At 48.3% G+C, this 12,676-nt stretch overlaps 1 protein-coding gene and 1 pseudogene across 1 annotated transcript; one reads left to right on the top strand and one right to left on the bottom strand.

The window, feature by feature from the left end:
• Positions 1–4,898: 4,898 nt before the first annotated feature.
• Positions 4,899–6,102, top strand: LOC100829735 (transcription factor WER). The gene is made up of 2 exons (XM_003576229.2): positions 4,899–5,253; positions 5,673–6,102. The coding sequence occupies exons 1-2, from the start codon at positions 4,976–4,978 to the stop codon at positions 6,100–6,102; spliced, it is 708 nt and encodes a 235-aa protein (XP_003576277.1). The 5' UTR covers positions 4,899–4,975.
• Positions 6,103–8,297: 2,195 nt separating this feature from the next.
• On the bottom strand, positions 8,298–11,097 carry LOC100829424 (annotated as a pseudogene).
• Positions 11,098–12,676: the final 1,579 nt, after the last annotated feature.

Genomic DNA, 12,676 nt, shown 5'->3' with positions numbered 1-12,676 from the left:
GAAATTACATCCGTATGCCACCACCCGAACTCCCGATTCGTTTTTCTCTTTCCTTTTCTCGTATCTCGCCCAGCCCGCATGCCCCCGCTGCTCCCCGCCCACCACCGCCACCGCCCACCAGCCTCTCCTATCCCGAAATCTCTCCTCTCCACCGGAACACACTCGATCCCTTCGTCTCCCTCTCGATCCCTTCCTCTCCCTCACCATCCCTCCCGCGCCCGTCCCTCCATGTGCCGGTCCATGCCGCCGCCGCCATGGGGTGCGGCACTGCCGGTCCCCGCCGCCGCCGCCATGGGACGCAGTCTCGCCGCCGCCGCCATGGGGTGCCGCACTGCCGGTCCCCGTGGACGCCGCCATGGGACGCAGTCCCGCCGCAGGGTAAGTTCCATAAATTAAGCTCATAGCAGGGTAAGTTCCACAAATTAAGCCCATAGCAAGGTAAGTTCCACAAATTAAGTAAACCATGCGTAATCTATATTTGAGAAAATTAAGCCCATGTGGAAGGTAAGTTCCACAAATTAAGATAAGTTCTGTGTTTGTCAATTACGTTTTGGAAAGAAAAAAATTCGATCGGTCGATGGACATGCGTAATCTATATTTGAGACGTAAATCATTGAAATATTTGTATTTCCGTTGCAACGCACGTGTACTTAGCTAGTACTGTTTTTTTTTAGGGACATCCAATTTGGAACAGTCGTGCGTTTCCATTTTGGCCTCTAATTATGGAGCACAAAGTTTTGACATATGCAATGACAATTTCTTGGGTGTGATTTTTTTTTAACTTGGGGTGGTAATTTATGTTTTTACGGTTAAGTTTCAAAGGCAACGTGTGGGAGAGGAGGGACTAAAGATGACATCCAGATTTTAGTTCAACGGCTTTGATGCATCGACTGCGATTTAAGCCTGTTGTTTAAAAATCAGGCGTAAGAGATATAACCACATCCTTTAAGTAATTACGAAGAGAAAATAAACTTTAGGATGAATATATTCCCATGAAAAATGTTTGCTTTTGCCAAATAGCATCACCTAATTTCAAAAGGCTAGCTAACATCTTAATTACGCGACCAAACACAACAGGGAGGAAGATCACCACTGTGACCTCAAATATACCTCCACTGAGAACACGCCAGAATCGATAATAAGGCAACCATGCGTGCATTTGTTTAAACCAAATGTTTTCAACTGCCATTTGTCATCAGTTGGAAAAATATCTGGCCTGCTTTGCCACCAACCAGCTTTGCCTTCTATGGAACCGTTAAAAAAACTGGCATGGCCAAACATAGTAATCAATGCTGTGCCAATTAAGGCATGGGTCCTAATGTCTGGAACAAACAGTAGATCATGAAAAGTAGTAGACCCAATGCTAACTAAATTTCTTCAAGGCAAAGACAGGGCAATTGGCTGTGTAGGGATTATATTTCATCAATCATTGGCATTTATTTACAAAGGACATAAATCTTGTGCTCACAGCGCAAAGAAAAAACTTGTGCTCAGCCAGCTGGCTTACACTTTTTAATCCTTGATATATTGAGCATGCAGGCCTAGCTAAGATTGGTTAATTAGTGATGAAAACCCATTTGAGATCAATTAGTTTGGGAAAAAAATATCTAGTGGTGATCTTGTCAATTAAGTTTTTCCATAAAAATTTGTATACGATTGCACTATATGTATGCATAGTGGCATTAGATTGTGATCTTTCAGGAATTATGTACGTGAAACCTAAAAAGATAAGGAAATGTGCTTTATTCCTAGGCAATCCTAGCCCATGACCTTGTTGCCTAGGAATCTCGGGCCATCTCTAGTGGCTATTTAATTAGTGAGTGTTCCGTAGTTTCTGAGTCAGTTCACTGCATATCGACTCCCTGTTGCTCGAGCTGCAGCCTGGAGTTTGCCGAGCTGCAGGTCGATGAGATGCAGGCATGTTTGCAAGTTGCAAGTTCAGGCCGGTCAGATAGCATGTATATTTTTTTTCGAAACAATGGGCTCCTCCCATCGATTTCCCATAAAGAAACCGTCGTGTCAGCCGTGTCTAGCTTACAGTACAGGTAGCATCTATATTAATTTGCCTCTTGTACATTGGAAGATATAGTACGTAGAATAATGCCCATTCTCATGCACATGCAATTAAACATTAGTGCTAATAAAAAGAGACGGCCACCACAGGTTTGTCCTACATGCACTTCTCTATCCAAAAACAGTTAGGGGTGCAAACGGAAGAGATGCTTCCTAGCCACGATAGAAGATAGGTAGTGAGAAGAGCGACTGATCGATGTCCATTCGTATATATCCAACTATTTGAATAATTTCATATAAGATGGTCGAGACAAGTCAACTTGATCAACCTATGTATCTCAGCTGACCCCTCGTGTCTGCATTTGCCTACAGGCTCAAACATTTATGCCTTACCTAGTTACCTAGTTCATATTTGTCCAAAAAGTTATTAATTTCGATCCAGGAGGTTAACTTCATATTGTGTTTAAGTCTGGCGACTACATATATGTTATGACTTCTGACTCAATACACCCCCTTCTCCCCAACGAAAACACAAGCCATACCATTTCATTAAAAAAGGCATGATCGAACATTAAATAATATTTTCTTCTATACCTTCCGCCTGGCTCCGAACAGCACTTGGTGTTTTTGATTTTGTCGGAGATTGCACCGTTAGATCGCGTTAAAATTTCACGAGATTGTAGTAGACACAATTCCGCACAATCCCACGGAAGGGATCAGCGAAATATTTCTTGATCCAACGGGAAACATGCGAACAAGTCGGATGTTCGTTCTGTCCTGCACGGCCGCGAGAAATTCAAACATTACTCGGTGTTTTGCAGTTTTCTGAAGATTCCACCGTTGGGTCGCAACGAAATTTCACATGGTAATGGTAGACAAAATTCCGCACAATATCACCGAAGGGATCAGCGAAATCTTTCTTGAGGAAGCGGAAAACATGTGAACAAATAGGACGTTTGTGCTGTCTTGCAGGGTCGCAAGAAATTCAAACAACACTCGGTGTTTTGAAGTTTTCTGGGGATTCCACCGTTGGATCGTCACGAAATTTGACATTGTGTAAGTAGACACAATTACGTACAGTTCCACTGAAGGGATCGTCGAAATAATGCTTGAATCAATGGGAAACATGCGAACAGGTCAGCCATTTGTGCTGTGACGCACAGCCGCGAGTAATCCGAACAACACTTGGTGTTTTCGATTTGGCCAGAGATTTCACCGTTGGATCTAGATGAAATTTAACAGCGTCGTAGCGGACACAATTCCGCACAATCTCATCGGATGGATCGTCGAAATAATACTTGAGTCATCAGATACCTTGCGAGAGAGAAATGAGGCAGGAGTAAGAAAAGATTAGGTGACTAGAAAGTAAAAGGAAAAAGAAAAAAAATCATGAAAAGACCGTCCTACCCTTTTAAGTTTGAGGAGGGGGGTGTATTGAATTAGGCCTCATATGTTATACATGTAGTATTATTAAAGTCTTGTATTTTAGGCTGATCATTATATCATGATACATTTGTTTATTTTTATATCAGATGTAATATCTGCCTAGATATTAATTAATTAGCACAACATTCCTTTATATTTTTGACCGATGCTATATATCCACATTTGTATTCGTATTTAGGATTAGCCTTGTCCAACTCCGACTCCGGTAGAAAAAAATGGCTAAGGATATATATGACACAAGTTCTTATATACGGTCCGCTAATCATCTATTTCACCTTTATATATGGTACAGGAATACGGCGCAGATGGGAATTATATAATTTATTTTTCTCAAACACATGAGTGTTTTTAGATGCTTAATTCCGAATGCTTTGCAGCAATGCAAATTAAGGACATCACGAATGGTGAGACCCCATTTGTCCATTAATTTGTGAGTGTTTGGACAAGCAAGGTGGGCAAAATATATAACATGGTGTCCACTAAGAGCTCCGATTTTTCCTTCTCATGGGTATCTGAAGTGTGAGCCAGGCAGACAATGGACAACAACCTCTCCAAATTTGGAAAAAAAATGAGAACAAGTTTTTGACGACCTTCTTGGGTTACTTTTGTTTCATCCATGGACCCTCGTATAAACAAATGGAAAAAGTTGGGTGCTTCCAGTGAAGATGCGCCAACATGCTTACCTGGAATAGTACTTTTTATATTACGGGCCGGGAACGTGATCGATGTTTCTTGCACGTGCATGCACACATAATTAAGCACACATGCTCACGTGGATGGATACCCATCAGGCAGGCTATTTAAGCTACTATCAGGTTAGAACAAGACCAACTCAAATGTTACCAGGTAGGGCAACCCATTCCGAAACCTTTCCAGCAATGCAAATCAACAACATCTCCCATTTGTCTATTTTGGGGTGGACAGAATAACACATGTGCAATTAGTGAGGTCCCCTGTTTATTCTCCTCATGGGTCGACTCTAACATGTGGGCCTATGCTTTCTCCAAATTTCGGAAAGAAACGAGAGAGAGATGAACAAATTTAGGACAATTGGAGGTATTTTTTTTTGTAATGGACAAATAGGAATAGTTTTAGAGCTTCCCTTGAAGATGCGCCAACATGCGTGGAGTATTACTTTGTACGACGAACGTGATCGATGTTACTTGCACATGCACACATGCATGATGGGTTCGGATACACATAATTAAGCACATGCACATGCTCATGGTACTATGGGTGGATACCCATCTCAGTCTAATCAAGCTACTACATAAGGTTAGAATAGGACCAACTCAAATGTGTTATTAGGTACAGCAAAATGTGTACCTGCAAGAGCATATATACACGTACCCGGCCTCCCTTCCCATAAATGTTTGTCTATATATATGTACCAGGCAAAGTCCAGCTGAAGTGTATTGCAGATCCAATACATAGATCGCCAATAATTAAGCACAGTACTACGTACAGAGTATAGCTAAGCCAATTAAGCTAGGCGCCGCCACTAGTTAACCAAGAAATGGCGGACAAGCCAGGCCATGTCGTCAGCGGGGAAGCAACGGCGAAGGAGAGGAAGGGGCTGTGGTCTCGGGAGGAAGACGAGCTGCTGTACGCGCGGATCACGCTGCACGGCGTGTCGACGTGGAGCTCCGTGGCGCAGCTCGCCGGGCTGCGGCGGAACGGCAAGAGCTGCCGGCTCCGGTGGATGAACTACCTCCGGCCGGACCTCAAGAAGGAGCGCATCTCCAAGCGCGAGGAGGAGACCATCATCTCCCTCCAGAAATCCCTCGGCAACAGGTACCTAAATACGTCACCGTCGCCGCACAACGAACTTGCAACCCAATGAAAATTCGTAACACCACACACTTGCGCAGTAGTCCGCTGACCACAAGCGGTTTCGTAATCTTCAAATTCTCAGCGGAACGACAGATTACGCTCAAAATTTCAGTAGATAACGAACATCCTATCGATGCATGCACTGCTCCGTATTTCAATCGTGGGTATTTCTCAGTCGCCTGATTTTTAAGCAAAAGATATTAAATCTGCGTTGACATATCATGTTCGTTGGATTAAGTTCCCAAGGACGTTCCCACTCTCCCATCTCCTACGTATTATCGTTGTATTCGACTCGACTGATCTCTAACTAACTAAAGAACAAACAACTTCTGAATAGCAAAACTGATGTATAACCGAATAGCAATGCGATTTCAATTCAGGTGGTCGGTGATCGCGGCGAGGATGCCGGGGAGGACGGACAACGAGATCAAGAACTACTGGAACTCATACATCAGGAAGCGCCGGAGGATCACTGGCGCCGAGACGCACGAGCTAGCAGTAGCAATGGCAGGAGAGAAGGAGCAGTTGAGCGCGGCGCCACCTGCTGTTCCACTACCACCACCACTCACGAGCACAATGGCTACGACTCAGTCTACCACCACTCACGAGCACAATGGCGCCGGTTCAGAGAGCGAGGAAAGCGTCGTCGACGGCGGAGGCGAAGAGCTCGACATGGACATGATCGGGTATCTCCTCTCGTTCGACGACCTCGAGCTCGAGTACCCGGTGGTGGCCGGGGGTGATCTGCTCATGGATGAGTGGGAGAGCCAACTCTACAGCTGCGACAATTCGGGGAGCTCCGTCGATTGATCTGATTAAGTAGCCAAGCGTACGATCGAGGGAATTAGCATACAGCTCTCTCCTGTGCACGTACAGCCAAATCATTTTGTCGAGTATTTGAGTTAATTAATTATTTCGTCTCACAGGGGAAAATGCTAATAAACCCTTTCTTGTATCTCCTTAAGATTCGTTTTTTTTCCCGACTACCGCCTTAAGATTCGTTGAGATCAGCTTGCGGAGGTTTTTTTTATCCAGATTATTTTGCTCGAAAACGTTTGGCTACACCAGGGCGCGCTGCTAAAATAATTTTTGGACAAGTTTTTGGTATTATTACATAAAAGCTATCATTTTAATTCACATTTGTCCTTATGAATGCTAACACTACTACAGAAAGGTTTATCGGTAATGGTCAAAAAACAACATCAGTAACGGTCGGGACCGCCGTTACTAATTTCGTGTTACTGATGATGGGTATCATCAGTAACGGTCGCTCCAACCGTTAGTGATGTATCTATCATCAGTGGCGGGCGGCCCGACCCGACCGTTACTGATGAATACCATCATCAGTAACTTGAGGTTGAGGGTTGGTGGTTTTTCCTTGTTGCAATATGTTGATGACACAATCATATTGTTGGAAGAGAATATTGATCAGATAAGGAATGTCAAGTTGTTAGTTTATCTTTTTTAGCAAATGTTCTTGGCAAATACCATTTTTGTGCTGGTGTACACTTTGGCCAACAATGATTAACTTGATCTCAAGAATTATAAGGGGATTCACAAAACAATTTGCACAGACTATAAAGCTGCAGCGAAATTACAATCGGGCAAGCCAGAAATGTATATCTAGCTATGTGCCATATGAGCATTTCAAGATCTATGCTTATATCGATTTAGTATAACTACTGGTCTGCAAATAAGATGCAGGCAGGCAACAAACAAGGATTTTTTTTTCCCTTTAGCTATATAATTGATCTTCATTTCTACGTACACAAGTCTCATGTTCATTGCCAAAAAATTAATATCTAAGTTGCTCAATGAGGAAAACAGTTTTTTTTTAGGCAATCACGGGGGGAAAGATTCCCCACCTGAATATATTACTTCAAGAGAGTAGAAATTACGGCAGGAATGAGTAGAAATAAGTTATATATTTCGGTGGTCAGAAGTGGGAGTTTCCTCTAAAGATGAGCGTTCGGTTCGGTTCACGGATGTGCTTACTAAGGGACTACTAGACAAGTGATTCTCTATGTATTGTATCAAGACGGGTCTCTACAATATTTTCGTCCCATTTTAAGAGTGAGTGTTGGCGTGTATTATATAATTAGAGTGTAATTAATATAGGGATGGAAAGTCTAAAGTGGACAATATGACATAGCTATAGCATTGAGAAGGGATTGAGTGAGACTGAGACCCATCCAGAAATTTTCCCAAACTTCTTGCTTATGCGCCTCTCTCTCTCTCTCTCTCAATCCCTAACAGTAGGATCCCCAAATAATAACAAGTTTCGTGTCCTTTAGAGGATAGATAGATTTCACCCATAACGCCCTGGACAACACCATGCACGTATAAACAAAAACAAAAATTTCGTTAAATGCAAATCCAATCCTAATCTGGCCTGCAAACCCCAAACATCGGACTATGAATACAAGAAAACACACCTGAAAGTTCATGCACAACATGGGAATGTGCATCTTGTGCAGGAGGCTCAGCAGACAAGAGGCTGCATGCATGATCTAGATCATGAACCAGCCACAGGCGTCATCGTGGTGTTATTTACTCTATGCAGATGGGCTCAATTGGACCATGTGGGCGGAATCAGCCATACACATCCATGGGCCGCGTTTCGGAATTTTTCACTGATCCAACAACGGTCAAGGCCGCCAGAGAGCAGCAGCTCCCCTCGGCGATAACGCACCAGAGGAATGAGCCGAGCCGAGGAAGCACCTATGTCTTCTTTTTGGCACGCATGACTAGAGGGTGAACGGTCGCTCAGAAGTTTGAAATGTTTTGCACCAGTCGCCATTGGACGCACAAGCTGAAAGGTTTTTGCACTAGTGGCCGAACCCATTAAATTTCTGGTCTAGCTTGGCCACTGCACTTCTCTATACTAGTCGGCCGACCAAGGTCATCAAAATGGGACATAACTATTCAAATTCCTCGGCATGGAGAAGACAAACAGAGAGGAATAAATTTGGTTTCCACGGTGAACATGCATGCTGCTTGGAATATCATCACATGGTGCACAGACTGCATGCTGGCCCGTTTCCTTTAAATCAACTGTTTAGGTGTACACCCAATGGGATCACAATTAGTTACTTCTTCTTTGAAACTCAACTGGATCAATTACTCAGTTCACTCGCCTAACAGGAGATTGTATGCCAGCTTAGTTATCCGACAAAATGGCACAACAACTACGAGCTGCAACTTAATCACGCAAAAGTACGTGTGAAATGGAAGGACGAAATCAGTAAGAAAAAATCACCACGCTAGCTACTAACTGAAAGACACACATCAGTTACACTCTTTGAAAATCTCTTATCTTCCGAGATCAGACGTCCCGCCGCGTGTTGGCCTCACGGGTCGTGCTAAATCAGCGACACTTAATATGGGACGGACAGAGGTGATACATTTCGCTTTATGCCGGTCCGGTCCACGTCGCCAGGATAGGGCTGGCGACCACGTGGTAGTCGCTGGACCAGACGAGCCGACCGAAGCCGTTGGTGCCCGACGGCTTGCCGCCTGCTGCGAAGCTCACTGTGTAGCTCTTCTTCTCGCCGGCCTTGGTGAAGGTCAGCGTCGACGGCTCCACCGAAACTGTCACCTCCGTGGCACTGGCCGCCACCTTGTACGTGCCGGGCTCCCCCACATTGGTCAATGTGCGTGTGTGCTTCTCCGTGCCGCCAGCTGCCGGGAATGTGACCGAGAAGGATGGGTAGTTGAGCGCGGTCACCGCGTACGTGCGGTTGGTGTTGCACCCCTCCGTCGAGTGCTTGGCGAGCGCCGCGATCTGCGCTGGCCCGTAGTTAATGGCGCAGAGGAAGTCAACGTAGTCGGTGGCGGCCATGTCGTACACTAGGCCCGGGTCCACCGCCTTGTTAGGGTCCACATGGCCGGCTCCGATGTCAAACGGTGTGGCAGGGCGGCCGGTGGCCACATCGAGGATCTCATTGTTGTTATTGTCGTACGCCGTTTATGCCGTTGTCATCAGCGCCGATCGGATGGCTGCTGGGGTCCAGTCCCGGTGCGCCAACCGGATCAACGCCGCCAGCCCGCTCACATGCGGGCATGACATGGACGTGCCCGATGCGATGTTGAAACTGGAGCGCCGGTTGTCGCGGGCCATCCCCGATGGGCTGATGGACCCTGACCACGCCGCAAGGATGTTCACCCCAGGGGCGATCAAATCTGGCTTGAGGATGCCAGGCGTCACGTTGTTTGGCCCCCTCGACGAGAAGGCTGCCACGACAGGAGACGGCTGGATCCCAACCTTGGTGCCGGCGAACACCATGGTAGCCGTCGGGTTTGGATCCGACGACACATAGGTTCTCATGGCGTTGCCGGCTTTCTCTCCCACTCCGGAGCCTGGGAGGACGTGCGCGTCGGCTGCGAGCTCCTCGCCGCTCGCAGCGGTGTTGGCGAGCACCATGCCCACACCGCCGGCGTCCTTAACGACGAACCCCTTCTCGACCCTACCGTTGATGCCACGGTCGCAGAGGACGATCTTGCCAGCGACCTTCTCTGGGATGAGGCTGCCAGCCATGCAGAGCGCGCCCCTGCTGCTGTTGGAACTGGATGCTTTTCCGGCATAGATAAACGGCACCGGCGTGTCGGGCAGTGGCTTCCCGCTGTATAGGGACGCGCCGGTGTAGGTCTTGCCGTTGCCGAGGGTGACGTAGGCGGGGAAGTCGCGGTCGAGCGTCCCCGCACCCACCGTGCTGATCCACGGCGCGCCGTTCGAAAGTGTCGCCGCGCCCGGCCCGGCATTCCCTGCCGCACCGGACACAAAGACACCCTTCTCCATGGCGCTGAAAGCTCCCACCGCGACGCTGTCGCGGTAGTAGTCAGACATGGCGCCGCCAAGTGAGAGGGACAGCACATCCACGCCATCCGCCACCGCGGCCTCCATGCCTTTCAGGATGTCAGAGCTCACGCAGCCGTCAGCCCAGCACACCTTGTAGCTCGCCACGCGCGCGCGCGGCGCCATGCCCCGGGCCGTCCCGGACGCGTACCCGAGCAGGTCGGCGCCGCGCACGGCGGAGCCCGCCGCCGTGCTAGATGTGTGCGTGCCGTGCCCGTCGTTGTCCCTCGGCGAGCGCGACGCCTTGGACACGTCCAGGGCGCCCTTGGACGCCTCGTAACCCGTCACGAAGAACCTGGCGCCGATGAGCTTCTTGTTGCACGCGGAGGCGTTGAAGTCGTTGCCTTCCTCGCACTCGCCCTTCCACCCCGTCGGCACGGGGCCGAACCCGGCGTCGTCGTAGCTCTGGCTCTCGGGCCACACGCCGGTGTCCAGCACGCCGATGACAACGTCGCCGCTCGCGGCGCCCGACGACGGGACGAGCGCCCCGTCGTTGAGGCCCAGGAACTCCGGTGTCCGGGTGGTGAGCAGCTCGTACCGCGTCTCCGGGTTGACGAGGAGCACGCCCGGCTGCGCCTCCAGGGCCTCGGCCTCGGCGCGGGTCAGCCGGGCGGAGAAGCCGTGGAGGAGCGTGTCGTAGGTGTAGAGCACCGCGGCGGAGCCGGACACCGACCGCAGCGACGATGCGTACCAGTCTCCGCGCTCCGTGAAGCCTTCACCTGCCGGCATGGCGGAGTGCGACATGTGGACGATGTACGTGCTCAGGCCGGCATCGGCCGCTGCCGCTGCTGCTGTCACAATGCAGGCCGCGGCAACCACGACCCCGGCCAAGATCGTCGCACATCGACTCTTGCCATGGCACGGCATCGTGTGCAACAGTGCAAGTGTAATGTCAAAGTGTTTGCTGGTCACGAACAGTTTCACCCATCCGAGTTTTATAACATAGGGAGTACCAAAATGCTCCTATCCTATAGCTGCGATGATCTTCTCCCAATTAATATACTTTAGCTTAAACAATGCAAGTGTAATGTCAAAATGCTCCTATCCTATAGCTGCGATGATCTTCTCCCAACATTATATTCCTACTAGCATTAACAAAGAAATCATGTCCGGATGCATGTGTGGGGAGGAGTAGCTCGGATTATTGTAGGCAGGGGTGACGGTGTGGCCAACATGGCTTAATTTGGATGATGGCCGGCAATGGCTGTATATATTCCGAGTACGTACTAAAAATACAGGGATTCCTGTTGTCTGAACCCATGCCAGACAAGGAGTCTGCTCTGCTACGGCTTATCGAAATTCGAAACAGCTTTGTCCTCATCGGCACAAAGAATCAACTCATGACGGAAAAAAGGCTGTTATGCTTTGCTTAGGTTCACTCGGAGTCGTGTGCGTTGTGCAGTGCAGTGTCTCCCGGCCGGCCGTGTGACCCGGCCGCCACCGTACTGTCTACTGTCATCTCCACTGGCTGGTTTTTGTAGACCCGTGTATAATGCAATATGTCAGTTTTAAAGGAGGAAGACAGGGGATCGATTATTTAATTCGGCAACTGATTTTCTGCAGGCTACCATGTTCAAAGAAGGGTTGTCTAATAATAGAGGTAAACCCGGCCGTGCATGAACTTGACACGCATGTGCAAACTGGTGCATTAAGTGGAAAAAATGGTTCGTTCGAATGTTCAAACTTGACGCGCACATGCATTTTGGTTCAAAAGGGTCAAACCGGACCAGCCCAAGGCCACGTGGTGTGCCACGTAGGCAAATAGCACACGCGAGGCGCACGGGATGTTCGCTCGGGAGGGTAACTTTGCATTTAGGCCTTGCTATTTTTTTATCTACACATAACAAAGTGCTTCCCCCTTCGTGTTCGAGGTGAGGCGACATCATGTACGGGGACGGCGAGGGAGGGAGGTAGATACCATCATCATTGCGGCTATCGGACCACAAATCCGAAGGAGAAGTAGCAGAAATTGCTGAGAAAAAAAAGAGATCTTACATCGTGATTGCCGCACTTGACGAAATCACGCATTTTCATCACCGGCGTTCCAGACGTATACCTCTCTACCACGCGGAACCGACAGCTAGCGCACTTGATCAGTGGGAGGGGTCTGTATTTCGGGTGGCAAATGGAGCTGCACGTGCTCGAAGATGCCATGGCGATGGACGGCGGCCGGCGATATTGAGGGTGCGAGGGATTGAGAATTCGGAAGAGGGTCGACAGATGGGGATTCTATTCTTGGGATTTCGGTTCATTTTCCTCCCTACCTTTTCAATCAAACCGGTACGAACTAGATGTACCAATTCCATAGAACTGAAAAATCCTGTGCGCTTGGGGCATGTGCTCTTTGGCTACGTGGCACGCCACGTGGCCTTGGTCTGGCCCAGTTTGATCCTTTTGAACCAAAATGCACCCCGCGTGCCAAGTTTAAGCACCCGAACGAACCAATTTTCCACTTGATGCACCAATTTGCACATGCACGCCAAGTTCATGCATCGCGGACATTATTACCTCCTAATAATATGTTTGTGG

Source organism: Brachypodium distachyon, chromosome 4 (assembly GCF_000005505.3).
Source record: "Brachypodium distachyon strain Bd21 chromosome 4, Brachypodium_distachyon_v3.0, whole genome shotgun sequence".
Taxonomy (NCBI): Eukaryota; Viridiplantae; Streptophyta; class Magnoliopsida; order Poales; family Poaceae; genus Brachypodium; species Brachypodium distachyon.
This window is presented reverse-complemented; position numbering and strand designations above follow the sequence as displayed.

Excerpts from the sequence above, each read along its gene's own strand:
- LOC100829735 (XM_003576229.2), top strand. The coding sequence starts at position 4,976 with ATGGCGGACAAGCCAGGCCATGTCGTCAGCGGGGAAGCAACGGCGAAG. Across the intron at positions 5,254-5,672 it reads CAGAAATCCCTCGGCAACAG|GTGGTCGGTGATCGCGGCGA; the intron begins GTACCTAAATAC and ends ATTTCAATTCAG.